General features: G+C 33.6%; 1 protein-coding gene across 1 annotated transcript in view; it reads right to left on the reverse strand.

Moving 5' to 3' along the window:
• The window catches only part of LOC105345554 (low-density lipoprotein receptor-related protein 4), a 33886-nt gene extending 10282 nt beyond the window's left edge, over nucleotides 1-23604 (reverse strand). The window contains exons 1-21 of the mRNA XM_066074354.1: nucleotides 23596-23604; nucleotides 23217-23220; nucleotides 22484-22952; nucleotides 21443-21695; nucleotides 19968-20115; nucleotides 19665-19775; nucleotides 19229-19483; nucleotides 18774-18924; nucleotides 18461-18598; nucleotides 17618-17723; nucleotides 17306-17444; nucleotides 16874-16993; nucleotides 16199-16435; nucleotides 14912-15107; nucleotides 13910-14034; nucleotides 13670-13826; nucleotides 13024-13139; nucleotides 12188-12313; nucleotides 11915-12085; nucleotides 11623-11799; nucleotides 11025-11142 (exon numbers count right to left, since the gene is read on the reverse strand). Coding sequence (XP_065930426.1) covers nucleotides 11025-11142; nucleotides 11623-11799; nucleotides 11915-12085; nucleotides 12188-12313; nucleotides 13024-13139; nucleotides 13670-13826; nucleotides 13910-14034; nucleotides 14912-15107; nucleotides 16199-16435; nucleotides 16874-16993; nucleotides 17306-17444; nucleotides 17618-17723; nucleotides 18461-18598; nucleotides 18774-18924; nucleotides 19229-19483; nucleotides 19665-19775; nucleotides 19968-20115; nucleotides 21443-21695; nucleotides 22484-22952; nucleotides 23217-23220; nucleotides 23596-23604 — 3326 coding nt within the window. The remainder of the gene's footprint in view (nucleotides 1-11024; nucleotides 11143-11622; nucleotides 11800-11914; nucleotides 12086-12187; nucleotides 12314-13023; nucleotides 13140-13669; nucleotides 13827-13909; nucleotides 14035-14911; nucleotides 15108-16198; nucleotides 16436-16873; nucleotides 16994-17305; nucleotides 17445-17617; nucleotides 17724-18460; nucleotides 18599-18773; nucleotides 18925-19228; nucleotides 19484-19664; nucleotides 19776-19967; nucleotides 20116-21442; nucleotides 21696-22483; nucleotides 22953-23216; nucleotides 23221-23595) is intronic.
• Nucleotides 23605-24337: the final 733 nt, after the last annotated feature.

A 24337-nucleotide genomic window follows, 5' to 3' on the forward strand; every position in this document is an offset into this window, starting at 1 on the left:
CACAATATACCCCCGGAATTAATCACTTTTCGATGTTCTTTCATTCCACTTGCAGGCACGTAGCATCGTTTTTCAAGGAGGGGGGGGGTGGTGGCAGAATTTTACAAAAACATTTTGCAATCCACAGTATTTCTTGACAAGCAAGCAAAAAAAAAAAAGAAAAAAAAAAGAGAGAGAGAAAATAATCAGTAAAATCGAAGGACCAATGCACTAGAACATAGTTTTTATATATAAAAAGTTTAAGTGCCCCAAAAGTGGAGGGGCCAGTTAACTTATCTCATAGAATTTTTATATTCTTTTATATATAAAAAGTTAAGGTGCCCCAAAAAGGGGGCAGGCCCTCTGCCTCCCGATGCGACGTGCCTGACCTGCTCCTCATTTCAGTGCATTTTTTCTTCTTAGTTAATTAGTAAATTAAATATGAGGATCACAGGATTGTCTGCCTGAAATGAAAAGAATTGAAATAGCAGAGCACATTAAAAAAGTAGAAGTGGGTGCGGGGTTCCTTCTCTAACAGGAGGTTGAGTGGGTATACCAGAATAACCGGGTGATATCGTCATTAAATGCGGGGTAATTCCCCGGCTCCCGGGACTTAGGAACAGCCCTGGGATCAGTACAAACACGTTCATTTTTGTAAATGAATATGGTAATAAAGAGATCATGATGAAAAATACTCGTATCATCCAAATATTTATTGATGATGTTGTTCATGAAAGTTATTTTGCAGAGAATAACAAATAAAATGTAATGTCTTGGTGCAAATCGCGCATTTATCGAGGTGTCCTGACACCTATTCCCATTTTTACTAATTCGTCTGAACTAATATGTAATGCATCCGAACTAATTTCTCATTTGCCCGAACAAATTTCTAATTTGTCCGAACGAATTTTCTAATTTGTCCGTACAAATATCTAATTCGTCCGAACGATTATCTTATTTGTCCGAACGATTATCTAATTTGTTCGTATTTTACTTTATAAATCAATGTATAAATGTTTCACCAAACAATTCAAAATTTGTTGCAGGTACTACAGTTTGTAGCTAAAGTCGTTCGTGGGTTAATTGGATCAAAAAGGTCGCATACAATTTGTTGTACAGAATAGGAACATACTCTACCTCAAAAGTTGTATGATACAAGTAATAGCATATTTCACACAATATTTTGCTGCATGCGGCAAGTTATACACGACTTGTATTACCGTAAACCCGCCTTAAGGCTTGGCTGAATACGACTCAGAATTACGGTAAATTCTGAAACTGCAGGAATGGTTATGAAGCTAATACTTAGGATGAAGGCATATCTTAAGACAAACTTACGACATATCTCAGTCTTAAGTGAGGCCATCGAAGCTATCCTATCTTAGGAAACCTCCTAATCTTAGTCTTTAAGACGACCGCGAGCTTTTCCTAAGACTTTAAGAAGCTCTGGTATCAGGAAAATAACTGAGAATGATTTTTGCGTAAAGAAATCAAATATTTGTTTATCAGTTTATAAACACTGTACCGTGTGAATGTATGTATATGCCTGTACAAATGTAAATGGAGATGGTAGTTTAAAAAATGCACGTATTAATTGACATTTATGCATTTAAAGGTTAAAACGATGAAGATTTATCTAAGCCCTTTCGAAATAAATAAAAATATACCAGTAACTATTTTGGGGCAAAAAGGAAAAGATAAGAGGATGCAGTCACATGTTACCACCAAAAGATGTAAGTACAAGTCCTGTATAATGCACCAACCTGTTGCATTTATTGGTAGTAGCCGGTATTAATGATAAAGGCCGCGGAGAAAGATTAATAAGTGCGACTTCCTCTTCCTTTCCCAGAGAGAGAGAGAGAAAGAGAGAGAGAGAGATTTATTTTGTTAACAACGACAAGAAATTGTATTATGCCTTATTACTTTTCCAGCAATACAAATAACTATGAAAAGAAAATTTGTATATTTGTCATGTAGTTCCGCTTTTTTGTTTCTGCTTTGTTTATTAAATTGTACACAAGTAGCTCTGTTATATTTCAGCTTATTACCAAAACTCGGATAAAAATGGACTAATCTACTAAAGATATGTAATGGAAATCGATGAAAATAATAGATTAAATTAAATTTGAAAAAAAAACTTAAACATATCGATCGTGAATCTAAGCATTTCTCTAAAAGAGGAGTGGGGACACGCCAACAAAGAAAGTACCGACTCAGAAATGTTTTGATAAGAACTGACTCAGAAATGTTTTGATAAGTAAGGAAAATGTTTAAATTAAAGTAATCATCTCCAAACCTGAAAATTTTGTTTCGAGGACGGAGGGGAGTTGCATTTATAATTATACAAAACATGTATTCGCATAAATCACCATCAGTGCGTTCAACAGTGTAGCTGCTATACATGTAGCCGCTACGTAAAACTACGCTCTTGAACAGAGAGCTAGCCTAGCCGCTACGTAGAGAAAGCTACAGTGTAGCATAAGTTTTAGATGCTATGTACCAAATCCAAGATGGCTTCCTTAGGTACGCTTTCACAGCACACATGCATGCTTTTAACAAAATGGGAAATTAATTTCTACATTTTAGTAAATGAAATGTAAATTTACATATATATTTTCGCTTGAAATAAACTTTTTTTGTTCCAAAAATAACTTTATACTCAAATATTTTTATTCGAAATCTAACACTTAGCAGCTAGGCTAGAGCTGTCTGTTTAATAGAGATCTATAGATATCTACCACCTAGCTCATAGGTTAGCCGCTACGATCTTGAACGCAGCCAATGGGTCCGCGTTTTCTGTATGTGTAGCGATAATGCGAGCGGATCTAAATTTAATTATATTGTATTAACTAAATTCTTTTAAGAACTAAGGGGGGAAACTAACCCCCACCACCTTACATCCACACATGTATATGATGGAAAATTGTCCTAAGAAATATCCTAGTACACGTCTTAAGACACATCGTAGGAAATTTTCATAGGCATGCTTGCTGGTGTGGTGGGGGGGGGGGGGTGTGTGTAAACCGAGCTTGATATAGTTTCCATGGATTTTTGGGTATAATATTTCGATATCTTGAATTGTTTTGATGTTGCAGAAATGTTTTATGGTGACAATGATTGTTTTGATAGATTTCGCCGTATTAATCATGTTAAAAAGGTTATTCTACAAGAAATTTTTACGGTCATGCATGTTGGGGATTTTTTGGGCACAACTCTTCAATGTGCCGTTTTAACATTGTTCAATAATCTCTGTATTACATTAGTTGTATGTCAAACTAAACCTTATGAACAACTAAGTTCTGATGACTTGATATCTAAAGAAAAGGTATCATTTGATTTTAAATTAAAAATTCAAATATATACATTGTTCCTTTATTATTTACCTATGTCTTACGTTTTGGTATTGTTTCTAAGTTACTTATTCCCAAGACCCCCTTCCGTTTTCTTCTCTTCAGTCTATTGCAATAGCTGTATTCTGCTTGCGATTTCATATTTTCTTATGGTTTGAGTTTCAATGATAGATCCCGTGGTTTGAATTAAATTGTATTGAATTTTTTGCTGTATTTTTTTTTAATTAACAATCAATATATTTCTTTGTTTTGAAATATATCCTTACGAGATTCCACAAGTTTTATTAAAACTTGTTTTGATGAAGTAATCTAATATTAGGAAACTTACTAGTCTTCAACATTTTTATTTGAGTAAGCCAACATTACCTGTACTTATCTAAGCCATGGGTGCACAACCGTCCATTAATACAATAGAGTGATATATGCTTGTCCAAGGAATCTACCTTATACTGTTATATGTCCATTAATATTATTTCGCACATAGTCGCTTACAGAAAACAATTGTCCAATCCGATGACTGAATAACAAAACATGCTTATTTACTAGATGTTTATATTTCATCACAGACACGTGGTTTAGGTCAATTTTCAAATTACTTCTACTACATTTCAAACTTTAAATGGTCAATAAAAGCTCTTTATAAATGACAATACAAATGAAACCTCGATCAGCGAAATGGGAACTTATATAAACATTTAATTTTGCTTAAAGTATTGATTGCATTGCATAGAGAATAATACATACCCTTTTCCATATCACATCCTGTATCAGCCCAAGACTCCAATATCAGCCCGAGGGCCGAAGGCCCGAGGGATGATATTGGTCGAGGGCTGATACAGGTTGTGATATGGAAAAAGGGTATTTATTATTATATTTATTACATAATTAGTAATAAATTATGTAAAAAGGCATCAACTTGAACAAATTGAATTTAAAGAATAATTGAAAGTACATGTATTAAATAGAAATATGAGTTCTTCTTGTTTTAACAAACATGAAGCTACAGAAAGGAATTTCTTCATGTTTTAAAAGTTGACTGCTTTAAAACATTTGCTAGCATTTGAAGTTTTCTACTGCACTTACAAATGTCGACTATAACTGAAAATGTTTTATTTTTCGTCTGTAAACATGCAAAAATGCCGAAGCGAAAAAAGGCAGAGGAGTTCCGCAAGGGGTGTGATACGGATCCGTATTAGCCCTGGAGGGCTGATAACCTGTATCAGCCCCGGAGGCCGATACGGATTTTGTGATGTCATCTGTATCACATGTGCAAAAAACCTGTATTTATTACTAAGTATGTAATAAATAACAATATTTCACAGATTTCAGAGATTTCAAGTTATTTGTCCACAGTAAAAATGAGTGATTTGTGAATATTATGCAAAAATTATACAAAACCTGAAAAAAATATGAAAAAAGTGAGGTTAATAGATCGTAAGCATAAAAAATACTGTAGAATACTGACTTAATACATCTCCGATTTACTTGAAACATTTAATCTATGCTTAGTATTTTCTAATTTAAGACACTACATCCATAATTTAATTTACATTTCAGGAATATTTTTTCAAATTTCTTTTTTTTTAATTGTACAATGACTCTATGTTGCTATTTTCCCATTTTACATCCATTCTATTTCTTTTTCTTTTTTAACTGTGTAATTAACTCATCGGTAAAACAAACATCAAATTAATTTACAATTATATTTATCCAAAAGAATTATCAAATTCCCACTCGCCTTAGAACTTTTTCACATTTTCTATCATAATATGCAAAGTGTGCATTCCAATCACTGAAACCACAGGTGAATAAAGCAACCATTTACATACTAAATACACTTAAAACGATTATTTTAACATGCAGACATTTATAAATTAAATATGTTTTTTTTATAATGAAAGAGTAATGGTTTTGACTATAATATATTGTATATATTTTTAAAAAATTATATTAGCTACATCTGCTCCCCAAGCAAACAAAAATTAAATGCAGTCATTTCTTTTCACGGTTGGATTATTGAACTATCTCATATGTTTCAAATCGTCGTGATACGATAACATACAATTCTTACAATAAAAAATTAAAAAAATCTTAACAAAAACATTGCTAGTATGTTCCACAGAGAGAGAGAGAGAGAGAGAGAGAGAGAGAGAGAGAGAGAGAGAGAGAGATGACTTCTCTGATTTTATTATTTTGTTGAATATCATAATCAATATCATAGACCCCCCCCCCTTTCCAATACGTATTGATTTTTATGAAGAAAATCGTTTAATCTTCCGTAAGAAAAAAATATATCTATAATGATATCAATTCAGACACTGGATTATTTTTTCTATCACAAAATTCTGCCCGGGCCTTATGTATAAAGGTAATATGATGTGTAAGTAATACACGTTATTATACGGTACACTGTATATCAATCGCAACTGTTCGGGCTTCCTTTTACGACAAGCGTAATGCGCATGATTGTGACATCACATCGTCCCGAACTTCGATGCCTTTCAATTCAACGAAAGAAGAGATGAAATATAAAAAATCTGATGTCGGACTCATTGGCGGATCCAGGGGGGGGGGGGGGGGGGGAGGGGGGTTCCGGGGGTCGGAACCCCCCCCCCTTTCTCTGGGACATATGATTTTTTTTTAAAACGTTCAATGCCTATTTAAAGGCAATTTTTCCCATTTATAATAGAAATACTGTAATTATCTCAAAGAAATGCTTCTAAAATTGCTTATTTAAAGAATTTCGTACTGCGTCCCATAATTTTGTTCTTATATGAAAAGATCAATTTTTTATCGAAATAAAGTACATTGTACTCCCCTTCAGCATCTGGTGTTTACTACACTAGCTGAGTAAACATGTGGAAAATCAAAGAAAAAATACACAAAATTAAGCAGTATCGCTAAAAACATAGATGTATGATAACAGCTACAATGTACTGTCTACTCTATTTCTTTTTAAAAAAAAATGATTATAGTTAATACAGTTTTGAACTGACAAGCCATCAAGTAAAACGACGTTCAAGTACGCATTCGTTTCACTTTAAAAAGCCTCTTTCAAATGTATTGTTTAGTTAATTAACTAAAGTAATTATAATAGATGAGTTTTACTTCGTTTCATACGAAAAATACTGTACAAAGAAAATTACATGACCCGTTTATGCTGGTTATGCTATTTCTCTGGAATGCTAGCTACCTTCATACCCACATGAAACGCAAAAGAAAGCCTTTTTTGTTTCCAAGAATCGGAAATTCTGTAACAAAAATACCGTGTAAAGGGTTTATATGTAAATTATCATGAAAATGCCCAACTTTTCAAAACTTCATATCATGTCACATCCTATCATTTAGACCTTTATTTAAGAAGGCAATCGATAGAAATCAAAATCGATAAATAATTCAGAATTTAAAAACATCAAATTCATGTACATAAAAAAGTTATTAAAATATCCATTTTTAGAATAGTTTGTCGTAATATAATTAGTCTGAGTGATTTTTTGTTTCTTAGTGTTTCTTTTCTATCAAGCATAGACGTACTTTCTCATTGCTGCATGGAGACTTGGGCTTGAGGCTAGATATGCAAATCTATCTTACGGAAACCAAATCGGCAAAACGCTCAATAATGCAGTGCACTCTGCTGTTGAAATAGATAGTGATAAGATATATGTTTATTAAATACAGTTGTAAACGCACGGAAAACGTTCAAAAAGTCCTTGTTTATTGACAAATGATGAATATTGCACATATTTGTTGTCATCAAATGGAACCCCCCCTTTTCCAAATTGCTGGATCCGCCTCTGCGGAGTACGTTTATCATGTATTAATGTAAATATAACGTGATGTGGGCTTGTCTCGAGACAGGTAAAATGATTCTAATTAATTGTTCTTTGGAAAAATACCTCACAATCGGCAGATCGGTGTTGAATTATTTACACATTCAATCTCGGGTACTTTCAAAGTCTTATGTGAAGGTTGGCATGAATTCAAGGCCGTAACTACCATTGAGGCAAGTAAGGCAAATGCCTCACTGAAAATTTTGAGATGTATTTCTTTTTATTATGTTAAAAGGCCTTTCAAATATCATTTTTTTTTTTAAATTTGTACTTTAATGAATTTATTCAAGCAGGTGTATTTGATCATTTCGTCATTTATGCATAGTGTGTATAATGACGTAATGAAAATATGGATCTGTGGTTGAAAACAGGATCTTGTAGGAAGTCAAGTGATTCGTATGGTGGCATAGATCTGCCACCACTTGTCAGATAGTTATGTCGACTTGTCAGATAATTATGATGACAAGTTCATGACAGTTAGTGGCAATAACACGCTTTGACAACAAATTATTGAGTTTCTACTCAATACGATGATTTTCTGACAAGTCAACAAAAAGATCTGACAAGTTGACATAAATATCTGACAAGTCGACATAATCATCTGACAAGTCAATATAATTATCTGACAAGTGGTAGCAGATCCATGCCACCATAGGCCACTAGTTTATTTATCATTCATATTATAAGCCAGATAATGATGTTGACTTGTCAGATGTTATATTGTCTTGTAAAAATTATGTCGACTTGTCAAATAATTGTGTCGACTTGTCAGATTATTATGTCGACTTGTCCAATGTTTATGTCGACTTAAAAGATGCTAATGTCAACTTGTCAGATCCTTATGTCGACTTGTCAGAAAATATTATTTCAACTTGATGGCACAAATTAGGCGTGGGAAGGTTATAGTGTTAAATTTTTAAACACGTGGATAAGTAACAAGTCGACTTAAAGAACTGACAAGTCCACATAATTATCTGAGAAGTTGACATCAAGATCTGACAAGTCGACATAATCATCTGACAAGTGGTGGCAGATCTATGCCACCATAGATTCTGTTTCAGAAAAAGGTTGGTGTTGATATTTATGATACCAATGAGTCAACGGAAACCTAGATAGACCAACATGTTATACTTAATACAAATGTCATTGTGTCCATTAGGTCTAACATATTGCGTAATTGAACTTGGCATTCAGCCTAGGGGTTTAGTTTTCTCGAGGTGTAAAATAGTGATCGAATTTTTATTTAAAAATATATTGTGTGATTTTTAGAAAAAAAATTTACGAAAGAAGGGCATTTCCTTATAAATAAGTATAATACACTTTGTTAGTCGTTGTGAGAAGGGGGGGGGGGGCACTGTCTGCGTTCCGATACATTGCATTTCAAATCATATGTACTTATAACATTTCACAAAATAATAGATACAAGGGTAATTATTCATATGAAACCAATTTTATACTTTTAAACATTTCCAGATATTACTTTAGGTGATGATAGTAATGTACCTGGTCAAAGTTGCAGTAATAATGAAGAAACAATGTCACATGTACTTCAAAAGAAATTGAAAGTTAGTCACAGTATACAAGAACTAGACCCTTGTAATTTTAAAAACAAGACTTTATCTGAAAACGAAAAGCTTCGCATACTATCTCAAAGCGCATCCTACACAGACTCATACAATTTTCCAGCAACTAAAGGTCGAAAATATTCAAAAGATTGGGAAAAGTTACGGTATTCAGCAGAAAAAGATTCTGCATACACGCAAAAAACGATACAATTTGAAAAATAAACACATAAATTTGCGAAAACACAGGAGCTTCCGGGGGGCTTCGCCCCCTTGGTCCCCCCACCAGGACGCTGCCCTGGACCCGCTGGGGCCCGGACCTAGGCGGTCCCCCTCGCCTCACTAAAAATATAGGTCTAGTTACGGCCTTGTGCTTTGATGAAATAAAATGGTTCTTGGATTGCAGTGGAATAAAGAGTCAATAATGTACATGTTAGTATTACAAGTTTTGATGTTGAAGATATATAAGATTTATAAATGTTCATTGAACTAATTTGAAAAAATAGATAATTTGATGCAGGGAGAGAGACAAAATTTACAATTTTTACCTATGGTATAATTTTTTTTGTTAAGTATAATTACATGTATAAAAAGTTGTATAATGGAATATCTCATGATATTTAAAAAATTAAGGACTGTAATACGAAGATTCTTATAATTTTCTTTGCAAATGCATGTAATATTCAAGAAAATCAAAGATCAAGCTTCAGAGTCTGACCTTTATTGTTAGCTCCCAGAGTGGACATAACTGAGGAACTAGGTGTAAAGCGAAGTCAAAGTATATAGACTATATATTGTACACAGTATATGCATGAAATGTATTACTTTGTACCTCAGAACTTGGTCATTCAAAAATTAAATTTTGTTGTGGAAATGTATGCATCATTTGAATGTCCCAAAATTGCATAATAATTATAAATAAATATATGTTACCTGTACTGTAAGTTACTTTTTATTGGCATGAACATTATTAAGCATGACTCCCCTAAAGTATAAAATAGAAAGTTAAGGTATCTACAGTATGTATGAAAAGGCATTGTGCATAGTCAAACACCCCACCCTGTCAAGCTGTTTAGAGGATTTTATATACCCCATAACGTTACCTTTTTTGACAGCATGCTGCAACATTGCAATTTCAATGGTTTCATTCATTTTTCTTTCCATTCGACTGTCATTCTGTTTGTTGGAACACTCACTTCCCGGAAGTATATTAAAGATTCTCTGAGCATTTCATTGAAATTATAAGAAGACCCCTATTGTTTTTGAAGTCAAAAGGTCAAGGTCAGAAAATATATTTTTTAAAAAGATGGATTTCAGCCGCAGATACCTGTAATATCATAAGTCTTCGAAAGAAAGTGATTAGTTGACTGTGTGTGCTAAATGTGTTCAGATGTCGTGTGTGTCAGGCGTGTTCAGTTGACTGTGTGCTTTAGAAGGGTTCAGTTGATACTGTGTGTGCTAAATGTGTTTAGTTTGCTGTGTGTGTTGTACGTGTTGAAATGACTGTGTGTGCCAGACGTGCTGAGTTGACTGTGTGCTTTAGAAGTGTTCAGTTGATACTGTGTGTGCAAAATGTGCTTAGTTGGCTGTGTGTATTATACGTGTTGAAATGACTGTGTGTGCCAGACGTGCTCAGTTGACTGTGTGCTTTAGAAGTGTTCAATGGATAGTGTGTAAATGAAAGTGTTCGCTTGGTTGTGTATGAGTTAAGTGTTCATTTGGTATGTGAAAAATCAAGGATCGAAATAAACCTTTTTTGATACATATTAGGTCTAATACCATTATTAGATGTTATTTCTAGTAAAAAAATGAACATTTCTTCCCTCTAACTCCATTTTTCAAGAAGTGTCCATTTGCATGTGGGAAGTTAAGGTGTTCAGTTGCCACGTCATACACGTATGTGTGTGTGTGTGTGTGTGTTAATCCAATGACACCATTATATGAATCACTGCTGTAATGACATTCCTTTTGTTTTGTTCTCGCAGTCTAAAAGTCAACCTTTTGCAGTTCGACATAATTGAACACTAAATAAGTATGATACAACATTTGATAATAGAAATATAATTTGAAATCGGATTACATGTACCTCAGGTAAATCAAAAAATAAACTAAATGGCATCAAACTATTTGATACATTCTATACAGAAAAATACGCTACATAAATCTAAGACGTAAATATACATACTGTATCAAGAACACGACTTGAAGAAGATTTCCTTATTTTGATAGTCGCCGATATGATACGGTAAATGGAAATACTGCTCCAATATAAATGACAGTTTCAGATGCAATACAATACTTACTTTTTCCTTTTCATGCAGGACACGATGATGATAATTACTGCGACCAGAGTAAGACTTGCAACTGTTCCCAACCAAGCGATCAGAGAGTTATTAGAGGTCTGGGTGGTAGGAGTCTTGGCTACAAGTATACATAGTTTATCATTGTTTATCTAGAATGAACTAAACAAGTTGTAGACCGCTGCATTCAAATAGTGAATAATTCATATCTATTTCATACAATAATTGTAATTCACGATTCACCACAAATTTATAATTGAATCAGCATTGGCTGTAAATCCCATGTCGTAATCGCATCAATTGTGTAAATACGTAGCTCAGTGTGTTTTGTCTTCTTCGGATAATTTTAACCTGCATTATTTGACTTAAATAACTAGCAAATGTTTTAGGGCAAAACAAAAATATAATCAAGCGTTTCTTATAGCTGATATAACTCAATAACCTTTACACTAAAAAAATTAAAAAGAAATCCTGACTTATTTGACGTTTTCTAAAATATACTTTTTGATTTCAAAAGATAATACGGTCAATTTTCCCACTTTAGTTCAAAATACACAACAACGAATCTCTTAACATACCTATTATAGTCTTAAGGTCTTACTTGTACAAAATTCTGTCGAATTCTGAAGTCTCCATACTCCTTTTTCAGAGCAGACAATATTTTCTGAAAATAATGGGATATAGTTTTCCTTGCAGATAAATTTACAAGCTTCCCCGATTCTTCGAGTACAGCCAAAGTCCAAGACAGTATTCGACACAATAGACGGACATAGTAGCTCTGAAATTAAACGCGATAAACTAGTAATAGTTTTCGGATATTCAAATTTGATAATAGCAGTCCAATGTTGAATAAACACAGAGGAATTCTAACTTATCATTTCTTACATATTTACCTATGCAAAGTGAATCGGGGTCTGGTTCCCATAGACCCAAAGCGTTACATTTCAAGGATATGTTGTTTGTTCTATGGAGGCCGTTCTTGCATTCAAATTCACATGTTTGTCCGGAATATGCCCCACAGTCCAGTAACTGTAAATTTGTCAGGGATGTTGGACAGACGGAAACTGAGAATTAAATATTTATATTATTTATATGATGCTTCTGTATGCATTTTTAAAAAAAATACAAACTGGCTTTCCTCTTGTTCATCAAAAACATTTGTTTACCCCCTTCGCAAGTTTTCTGATCTGAAAGAAGTTCTGTGTTGTCTTGACAACCACACGTTCTTCCGGTGGGTGTTGGAAAACAGAACGTGCTACAAAGTCCATTATTTCTCGAACACAGAGGATTTACTACAAAATCGTAAATAAATCATTTGAGTAATGTATATGATTTCTTTTAATTTAATATTTACATATTTAATCATATAAAATGTATGAGATTTTTAATTCCATTTTAATTCGTTTAAATGAAGTTGACGAACGTTGATGTAAGCAGTAGTGATGGAATCCGTGTCCATGATCAATTATTAATCGCTGCCTAAAGCTAGTAAATAAAAATGGTCAAAACTGTGTCCATGATCAACTATAACTCGCTTTCTACAGATTTTAAGCAATAATGATTAAAAGTCCACGGTCATTGATTACTCGATGTCTGCAACTTGTAAGCAGCAATGATTCAAGCTGTGTTCATGATACATGACACTCGCTGTCTACGGCTTGTAGGGAACAATGATCAAAACTGTCTCCATGGTCAAAAAACACTCGCTGACTTCAGCTTGTAAGCATCAATTATCAAAGCTGTGTCAATGATTTTTAGCTATATACCGGCTCTAAGCAGATAATTACTAACAAAATTGAGTTTTGATAACTAGTTGATGACATACATGTACTTATGAATTATGTTAAGGCTCATCAAAATGAAAAAAATAGAGCATTTTGAACCATAAATCTTTAAAATGCTTTAGCAAGACCTAATTAGCCATTCAAATTTATTCCAAGTACCCTGGTATTTCAAAAATCTCAAATGATATGAAAAGTGCTCATTCTAACAGGGATATTACCGTCAATAGTGTAATTGTCTGAATAAACTTGAAGTCCAACTGAGACATTGAGTTCGGGATAACTATCCATGAATTTGGTTCTTCTTTCTGAGGTCTTATCTACCTTCATTATTCGTCTGTAAAAGAAAGTAAAATAATATTGTATAAAAAGGTGACAAAGTATTATCATAATTATGCAGACATACAACCTTCATCTTTTATATGAACCTAATGAGTAAATGTTATCAATAAAAGTTACACATTTAACTCTCAAGATATGCACATGACAACTGAATTAATCCTTAGGACTGGTATTTTTCCATAGATTTCGCTCAATATCAATCTCATATACATTACATAAAAGTTTTATAAGATTTTAAACATATGTTAAAATGATGTCATTGGTTTTGGGGTATGTATTGTATTTAAAACATTTTTCCTTGAGGTCACAATACATTCATATAGAATATAGACCAATAAACTAATTGAAAAATTCCTCTTAAAAAGGATCTTTAATGTATTGCTATTTTTCTAAAATCATTTAAACCTTAAACGGTTGATGTTGACAACCAATTGCAGAAATCATACATAGTAGTCTGCAGAATTTCGTTGTTTTAAGATCACATTGATATCACAGTGATAAGAAATTAAAAAAAAAACACCTTACTGACGATTATATCCTGTGTAGTATATAAACTGTTCATCTATAGCGATACTCCTAAGATGAGCATACTTGTCGTTATATACAACTCTCCTATCCCCACCGTTTAAATCCGAGGACTCTACGATTTCGTTAAAACCGTCAGTCCAGTACAGCCTTTCCGCTTAAGAAAAAAATATTCGACTTAAATAAAATTAGAGTTCATAAATTATTCAAGGTTTGAAATAAAATTGATTGATTATTTACCAGTAAAATCTATAGCTACACCATTTGGCCAGCGAATTTTATTTGTGATAATATATTTCTTAGATGTTCCATCCATGAAAGCTTTACCAATACGTTCCACTTCCACTTCTGTCCAGAAAATCAATCTGAAGGTAATTGAAGTATTAACAATTGCAAAGAATAGATGAAACACAAGAATTTTAGTTTTTTTGTATTTGTATGCATTGAACAAGCAAGCACCAGGAATTTTAATAGAAATTTGATAGTGTAGATGGTACAGTCATCCACTAAAAGTATTCGTAAAATATGAAAATATCCGCCAAATACAAACAAAAACAATATTGTTTTTAACAAGAAAATTTATTTTCAGCTCTCTGAAAACTGAAATCCCCAAATTCTTTAACAATTTTCATGTGAATCAACATGTATACGTCATTTTTATGTCATATCGTTGTCGTCTGTAAATTTTGAGAAAACCACCACGTTAAGAAATATATGTCGAAAGGGAAATAGTTGTCAAACGATCGGAAAGCAAGCATATCTGCTCGCTCTTTATGACTTAATGATGCCAGTCAAAAAAGATTAACATTGCCAGAATGTCGGGCTTTTAGCAAAGTACCGTTACAGCTTTCATTAGCGGTATTCTCAGCGAAATAAATACAAAAATTTACCAAGACGGCATGAGAAATTTAGGATGAGAGTGATAAGAATATTTTCGAGGACTACAAGGAGGCATTGTATGAAGACTTTGGATAAATAAAAGGACTTATCTTATAACGAGATATATTGTACTTTCACGCAACAAGCAGTTTAAAGGAAATGATTACTACATAATTCAGGATGATAATGCACCTGTACATAGGGCTGGAATTGTCCAAGACTTCCGCAGAAATAATTAACAAATAAACTGGCCAGCCAAAGGACCACACCTCAAAATAATTAAAAACTATTTTTCGCTATTTAAAAATGAACTTCAAAACGACTTACATTGGCAGATGACTATATAAACGTTAACAAACAAACCCTTTGGACGAAAAGAGAGCAATGCTTCTAGGCCTATCAAGATTTTCCAACAAAGTTTTCTGAAGAAGCAACTTTCGGTGAATAACTCTGATGAAATCCTGGCCTGTTGACGTCACCTGGCCTGGTGTCGTCACTGCCGCAAAGAAGACGTTTCCAGTGGAGTAATCGAGCGCCAAACTTTCAGAATATTGGAAGCCTAGTTTTAAAAGGAAATAGATTTTTCATTGTTTTGTTTTGGATTTTTGCTTTTGGTTGATTGTTTGTTTGTTTGTTTCGATTGAAAAAATCAAGGGTGACAGCATTCAAATTCATTCTGAATTTTTTATCTTATTTTGTTTATCTTTATATATTTTAGATGGTATCTAATTCACTAAACGTTGGCAGTATAGCGGAGAGGGTGGGGTGGCTGGCGGGGGGGGGGGGGGGGTTGCAAGTGAAAATTGTGATGCTCTTATTCGAAATAGGTATATATACATTTTGCAATGTTTTTGTTTGCAAACCCTGAACAAAAAATATCTGGGTTGTTGGATATGTAATGTGTTTTGTACCACAGCGTAACATCGCAGGACTTCATGGATGATGATACTCTTGAATACCCCTAATTCGATACCTTTCAAACGGGTTTTTTTCTTTTTATAAAACTAAAAAAGTCCTCATCTGGGCTGCGTTCAAGATCGTAGCAGCTAGCCTAGCCGCTATGTCGAAGATATCTAGGTCTATTAAACGGACCGCTAGGATAGCCGCTAGGTATCAGATTTGAGGTTGGAAATATTCAACTAAAGAGGAATTACATCGACAAAATTAGTTAATTTCAAGCAGAAATTAAAAATTAAAATTAAAATTCATTATAACTTAAGGGGTGAAAAAAATATCACTAAATAAATAAATTTCATGTTTGTTCGAAGTGGTAACTAAGTTGGCCATCTTGAATTTGATGCTTAGCATATAATATTTACGCTACGAATATCTACGTAGCGGCTATGCTAGCTTACCTTTCAACTACGTAGCACTGCGTAGCAGCTACGATCTTGAACGCAGCCCTGGTCGTCGTTCCGATAAGCCATCAGCCATCAGTCAGTGCTTTAGAATTACATCTAAATCAGCGTACCGTGACTCATTTCAGAAAATAGATTGCTGTGTATTTTAAACCGAAGAGAGTGCTTTGAAGGGATGTAAAATTCATTTCACTATTTAAGACGAATGTTTTTAAAATACCATACAATACATATTACATATTGAACAACCCTTATATTGGTTCACAAAAGTTTAGGCGTGACAACGTGTTACCTGTGGCATAAGTCACGGGGTCTCTGTCTCCACGCAGGGAAATCGAACCAACTCTGGCCGAAAACAAATCCTTAGAAGTTGTGTAAAAGATTGTGCCGGTGGATTTTTCATAAGCAACTCCAGTAACACCAACCACCTTAACTGGTATTTTTACCAAATTACCGCTCTCGAGGTCAACTTGAATTATTCGGTCGTGGATTCGGTCGGCCGCAAGAATGAAATTGTCGTCATAAAGCACTGATAGAATGATGACAAAGTGCACAATATAAATTATTATTGATAAACAAATGTAGATTTAAGCGACTTGTTCACGTACTTATAAAGGTATTTTAGAATGCATCTCTCAAAGCCTAAACACCAGCTGTATAATATTATGAGTGCAAAAGTTTTGAAAATTATAGGGTCTTCATTGAAACATCATCGTTTTTTAAGTGACAGGTGAAAAATGAATGAATAAACATTGGTCTAGATCTGTCAATGCATCGTTTAACCTTCACTTTAGAGTTCACTTTACTTTTCCTCCAAAAAAGGAAAACGTAACTTCTAACAGTAACATTACAGCAAAGTTGGTTCAATTTGTTTCATCTTTGATGCTAATATAAGCTATCTTTTATACACTTTCAACCGTAAATAATTTTGTGGGTATGAAATTATACATAACATAAAAAGAGCTACCGTTTTTGCATGTTTGAGAGTCGTTCTGTAGGTGAAGTCCAATATCGCAGTCACACATGCGTCCGTCCACCAATGGTACACATATATCCTCACATCCTCCGTTTGCAATTTGACAAGAACCTGCAATTATTATGTCCATATAATGAAGAGAGAAAAAAATTATTAAATCATATGGAATAATTTTTGGGAAAAGTGCTGTTTGCTCATACTTTTAAGATAAGCAAAAACTCTGCATAATCAGCTATTAATTCTAGTTGATGGTTTTATAAATTATTACAAAAATAAAAATATTTTGAAAATCGGTAATTACTAAGTACATTTCTTTAATTGAGATATTACGCTATGGAAAACGACAACAAATTGGCGCTTTATACAATTGTGAAAGAAAAACATCATAAATACATGGACATGAACGTAAAATTTAAACAGTACCTGTAAGGTTTCTCTGCAGAAGAGAATCATAAATAGCAACATGTGTAGCTTTCCTCAAAATATTGATATAGCCGTAATATCTATTGGTGCTTTGAAGTCCAAAATATAGCTGGTTGTCGTTCATCCAAACAAACAAATTCTGTTCAAAAAACATTTTTGAAGATTTTTGAAAGAAAATTATGACTCTTCATGATATTTTGTTTTGACATAGTATAAATAAAGACCTTTCAGCTTTGAATCAAACATTTAAATGAAATTGAAGTACAGTTTAGTTCTGTTGTTTTTATATGATGTGATATTTAGACAACAAACCTTGTAGGAGAATAATTCTTTGGCATCAATTGCTAAACTGTGCGTTTGAAGATCCAAACCGTTGTTTTTACAGCTCATTATTAAAGATCCATCAATCCAGAACAACCTATGTTGTAGAAAAAAATGTTTTTATAAAAATATTACGTGTTGGTTATCTGTATTTCTTACATGTATATACAGTTTTAGATAAAATTATTCATATCTTTAAAATATAATAGTTGATGGTCTGTCCGGATCCGTCTAGAACACTCGATGTTCAGATATTAACCGTCATATACATAAATAAACAGTCCAGTCATGATATTTAACAAAAAATGAAAACGAAAAACAAAAAGTTTTAGAATTTTAAGCAATAACCAAGAAGCTAAACATATGCTTTAGAAATGGAATTTAATCATAGTTTGGTACACAATTTAAATCCTCTTCTAACTTGTATTAAAATACATGTACAGTTAAACACGCTTATAACGAAGTCCCAGGGACAGGCAATTTAACTTCGTTATAAGCGTAATTCGTTATATCCGTCAAGTTTACAACATGAAATAGAGATTTGGGGAATGAAATTCACTTCGATGTAAGCGTCAATTCATTATAAGCGTGTTCGCTATAACCGTGTTTTACTGTAAATCTACGTTGTTCACTCCATAATAAGAAAAAAAAGATTTAAAAACTTTGTTGATATGTTTACATAGAGAAATCCAGTAAACTGTTAAATTTTTTTTTATTTTGATCTAATTGCTGACATCTCTCAATTTCAATATCTTTAAAAAGATAAGAAGCACCATTCAGAATTTGTTCTCTAGCAGAATTTCATTTTCAAACTTTCAAACTAAAGTATATAACCTATCATTCGTAACATCAAAGTTGAGTCCTCTTGGAGAGAAAACTTCAGCAGAAGTCAACAGCGACTTTGGTGACGAACCATTCCACTGTCCGCACATAATGGTCGACGGTGACATACCGGATATCCAAAACAGCTTCCTGTATTGAGAAGGTTTACTTCTTTGTGAGATAAAAACAACATTGTTCTAATACAATGTAAGGTTATATCTTAATATCTTTATTTTGAATGCAACATCTTGACAAGTACAGTATTTGGTAAAAATATTTGTATATCTCTTAATTCTATCATTTTGATTACATTGTATTTACCAACCCATCATGGGGATCCACTGCCATAGATTCTATTGGAGGGAGTCCCGTATAAATTGTTGTCATGTTTTCTGAATTCAGACTGAATGCAATAATTTCCCAGGATTCAACATCGATCCAACCCAATATACCCCGATACCAGTCCAAAACTAAACCTGTCATCAATTACAAAACCGTTCTTTTGTTTTGGTTGTTGTGGTATTTGGAGATTTTGAGATATTAGGTAAAAGTGTATAGCTGGTGCTCGTTATTTTGGCAAATTTTAATTTATCCACTATTCAAGATAACACAGTTTCAATTTTGACGGCTAAAATTAAGAATTTCTATGTATTCACAAAACAAATAAACATATACGAACTTTTTAAAAAATCATTTGCTACACGGTAATTATAGAATCATGTTATTGTGTTTAAAAAATCAAATGTTAGCTCACGCATAATGATTGAAAAAAAGACTTACTTTTTCCATTACTAATTGCTGTAAGGGTTTGGATTTGCTGGGTTTTTATATCCAGTTCTTTCAAAACATTGTTCTTGCTGTCAATGTAGTAAATAAGTTCTTTGTCTGCGTTGACTACAAATGAATGGATAATTGCTTCTGGGTCTTTCAGCTGTGGGGAACTTTTCACAATTCCATTGACTGATGAAATTTCGAACATCTCAAAAGTGTTTTCATGGCTTATTATAAAACCTTTACTATAAAACAAAGACCTCTCTACAAAAGAAAATTTAATTTATTATTCAGGTTGCTGTTTCAAAATTTTAGAATTCAATATTGTATATATATTTTCTTTGCATTTAATGCTAACCATTTCCTATGTACTACTACCTGGGATGGTAATGCAGTTTAGGGACTATGTATGTCTTTTATTTTCAAAGAAAAACATTAAGAATACCTAAACAAGATCTTCCGTCCTCGGCCAGGTCGTGTCCTTCGTAGCATAGACAGACCGGACCTGATGGAGTGTTCACACAGATTTGTCCACACTGTTCTAAGGAGCAGGGATCTTTTGGATATGAATTCAAATGGAATTACAACTTCACACAGTTAAGTGGTTTAACGTTATTCTTGTGTTCGCAAAATCAGAAACGACTTATGAGATATATTTAATGGACTCTTATGCCTTCGTAAGGTTAAATCCAATTTTATTTTTTTATAGATTCTGAATGTTATACAATACCATGTTTATTTGACATACCGAGGATGCTCGGGACATTTTCTGTGTCATAAACAGCAAGAGTTGTAGGAGTTCCCATCGTAAAGTAAGAATCGTATACCAATACCCCCGACAGCATGTCGAGTCCACGAACAAACCTATTTCCGGGATCAACCACGTGTAGAACATTCTGGGAAGATAAGTTAGAGGTGTATCTATCTGTTTAACTTGTTGATGTGTTAGATGTGTGGATAATGTTTATCAAAATATTAACCCATGTTTTGTCGACATCAACTTATTCATGTGTAAATTTTTTGTAAAATAAGGCATTCATTACAGACTAGTCAAAAATATAACAAACTTTCATCTCTGTTTGCATTACTTTATTTTATTATATCAGAAAGCATTCGTCACAAAACAGTCAAAAACAAAACAAACAAATGATGTTAGTTTCATCTCACTTAACAATACTGTATTATATTATATCAGAATAGCCAAATAATCGTATTCTCACTTTTTTAAAACTACTTATCAGTCAATAATATTGAAATTATCATTAATGTCACCGGTACTTCCATCTTGGTTAACTATAATATACGTCCATTAAATCAGAACAGTCAATGTGTTACTTCTATTATTCATAAATATTCTGTTGGTTATAAATCAAATATGTATCTATGAGTTTCTGTGAAAACCATCATGAATATTCCTTTTCTTGTAAGTTGTAGAAAACATTTATAAGGCTAAGTTTGTAATATTGTACCTGAAGTGAGATTTGCAGTGTTTTGTTTCATAATATAAACAGATCTATAAACTTTAAAGGAAACATACAACACTGTGATATATGACACAAACACTGTAATTATTTGTTCGAATTGACTACTATTGCTTTTTAATTAAATAGGTATTATAATCTGACTTGGCATGAATAGCCAAGGTAAAGGTAAATAATCTAATCATTTATTGAGTATTATTACAATACGTGGTCTTACCTAGCGGAACTGTGATCCTTCCTTTGTGACAAGTTAATCCTTCGGACCACCCTCCTCTGGGACCTGTCATACTGGTCATTGGGTATAATCACATCACGTGGTCTTACCTGGTAGAACTGTAATTCTTCTTTAGTAGCAAGGTTAGTCCTCCGGACCACTATCTTGATAGAATCGTCATACTAACTATTGGGCCCTATTACATCACTGATCTTACCTACAAGAACTTCTACCGAAATTAGACCTTCGGACCACCCTCTTGTAGTATCCATCACACTGAGCATTGGGTAAAATCACACCACGTGGTCTTACCTGATAGAACTTCTATCCTTCCATTGAGACGAAATTAGACTTTCGGACCACCCTCCTGTGGGACCCGTCCTACTGAGTACTGGGTATTATTACATTATGTGATCTTACCTGGTAGAACTGAAACCCTGCAAATGGGACAAGGTTAGTCCTTTGGACCACCCTCCTCTGGGACCCGTCCTACTGAGTACTGGGTATTATTACATCACGTGATCTTACCTGGTAGAACTGTAACCCTGCAAATGAGACCAGGTTAGCCCTTCGGACCACCCTCCTCTGGGACCCGTCATACTGGCACATCTCCACCGTGAACCGCACTGTGTCTGCCCACAGCAGGAGGTCGTTGTCTGGGTCAACAGTAAGAGAAGAGACGCGAACCAGTCCTCGGTATACGATCACTGTGGCGTTCTCTCCATCCAGTGAAGCTCTGGTGATGCGGCCATTTGGGTTGTTGTCAGAAAAGAACATGAACCTGTTACATGAAAAGGAGAACGCTATAAAGAGTCTTGGTACATCTTTACAGTAAGTGAACATTTTTGTAAGCAGACGAATGTACATTAATTAATTAAGAACCCATTTATAATTAGTTGAAATTTGTTTTGTACAAAAAGTGTAATAATTCAAAAATTCAGATAAAGTTAGCATTTTCAAAAAACATCGATGATTCTTTGAGTTGGGTTATATCGGTAGTTCTAAAATCTCGTTCGTAAATATAATCCACAATCAAAATTAAAGTACTTAATGTGTAAAGATTATTGTTTTAAGACATAAAGTTGTATCGTTGTGAATTAAGGTTTAGTAATATCATTCCTTGATTTTGCAAACATAAAATTCGTCGTTTATCTGTAATAACAAAACGATCAGAGTTCTTGCAACTAAAATTCTGTGGTAGAAATGTATACGTAACATTTTTAAACTACTCTAAATTTTAATTTTTTGAGAACCAAAAACTAGAATCTGGTATTGATTACAATTAAATTTATGAATTATCTGTACTCTGCATAACAGTTATAAACCTGGTTCAACAGAGATTCCGCGTATATTTAAAAAGAAATAAATATATATAAGTTCACATAAACGTCTGTAAAGTGTAGAAAACTTGAATTAGTCAAACATTTTTAAAAACTGCATATTGCATTTTAATTTACATTACACGGAATGAGGGTTCATTCAGATTCTTACTACACAATATCAAGTATCTAAAAATTATCGTCAAGTATTCAAAAGGTTCTGAAACTCAAAGCTTTTTCTCTAGTTTACCCATCCACGGGATCCAAAGCGAGTCCTTCCGGTTTGTTCAAGTTGTCCTGAACCAGTACTCTATAGAGAGACGAATTGTCGCCGTAAGCCGGTTTCATGGCAACCCAGTTCAGACGTGAGTCGCACCAGAACAAGTTGTTGGAGAGGTAATCAAAGGCTATTTCCCCTGTATCGTCCGATTTCCCCTGGAACACGGTGGATGAAGCAGACGAGTTGGTTTGCTGTAGGCTGTAGTTGTGGACAGCGTGGATGTTGGACTGGGAGGCCACGAAGACGACGCCTTGCTTTGGGTCCACTGCTAAACTTCGAACATTCACATACCCACTCAGAGGGTAACTTGTATATTTCAAATCCGTCTGGGTCTGGGGTATTGGAGCCAAGTTGAACAAAGCTGGCGGGCCATTAACTCCATATATGATCCCTTTTTCTTTCACAACTGAAAGGACCAAAACATAACCCAAATTCCGAGCTCATGTTGCAGTTGGAGTAGATATGTTTCTTAAATTTAATTAGGGTAAGCAGTCATTTTGTCGAATTTTCTATATAACAAATATATAAATGTCGCTAAACGTGGTATAGTGTGAACAGCCTACATGTACCAAACCCGCTGCAACGTCAACAGTTACTGAACAATGTATAATCTGAATAAAAAATATGTATGAATAATATGGCCCATTATTTGATTTCAAATAATATTTTCCTCAAACGCAATGACAATTATGTGAATGTGTACTTTCCTAAATAAAAAATAAAGTTCCACTCTAAAATGAATGAGAGTACTTCGGACATTCCTTTGAAATAAAATAAGGATTCGTTCATCATTCACATAGTAAACAGAATAAGTACCATAGTCAAAAACTGTGTAACAATACTGTAAACAGGGTTAGATTTTACGTTCATAAAATTCGTATTACGAGTGCCATATTTCTGTCTATGGACTATAAAAGTACAATTCAATAAATGAAAGTAAAACATGTTAATGGAATGTTGGAATCGTGGCTGATAGAAGACAGCATCCATTAACAGACTATCAAGGAAATTATAACATTACATTATTATCTCATTGGCCCTTATCATAATAGGATTGGTTTTAAACTCAGGTATTTACTAACCGATACCATTATTGACTTTGGAAATGGTAAACTATTGTTTTGTTAAATAAATTAAATGAAAATAAGTACTATGTTGTGTACATGATAAAATAATCTTACCTTCACAAAAGTACATGTATTTATCAAGAGTTAAAAGGAATCCAATAGTAATTGAGTAAATTATTGCCCCCATTCTTTGGATAGGACACCATATGCAGGGGTCCTTTACTATAGTTTTCTTAATGGAAACCATTAGTTAGTGTAAAACTTTAATTCCGCTCCAACAGAGCAATCAGGTGCGTTTGAGATTGAAAAAAAATGAAATAAATTGAAAATTCATAAAACTTACAAAAGCCGGATGACGAATAAAAATTCTTTGACACGTTTTTTAAATAATTCATTTTTTGTGGTACTCTTAGCCAGATCGAGTGTTTAAAATGATAATTGAATTTAATTCTTCCGGAATTGGAATGTTTATGATGGTGTTAAAAGAGCTGTGGGATAGTTTTGTGAAATCTCATAAGGTGTTTTGTAGATATTGCTGTAATATACTCATTTATGACATTATGTCGTCATGAACTCGCCGTTTTCTTACGCACTTAAATCGTGTACTAGTATTTAGAAAACTGCTTTTATGGGCTTGAAATTTTTTGTGGGGTTTTATTTTTTGGGGGTGTCATTTTATAATTGAAACGGTTTTTGTTGTAGCTGGAAATTTTACTTTTTTCGCTTTTCCTTGGCGAATACTATCCGAGACTTCTGC

Source organism: Magallana gigas, chromosome 2, assembly GCF_963853765.1.
Source record: "Magallana gigas chromosome 2, xbMagGiga1.1, whole genome shotgun sequence".
Lineage (NCBI taxonomy): Eukaryota > Metazoa > Mollusca > Bivalvia > Ostreida > Ostreidae > Magallana > Magallana gigas.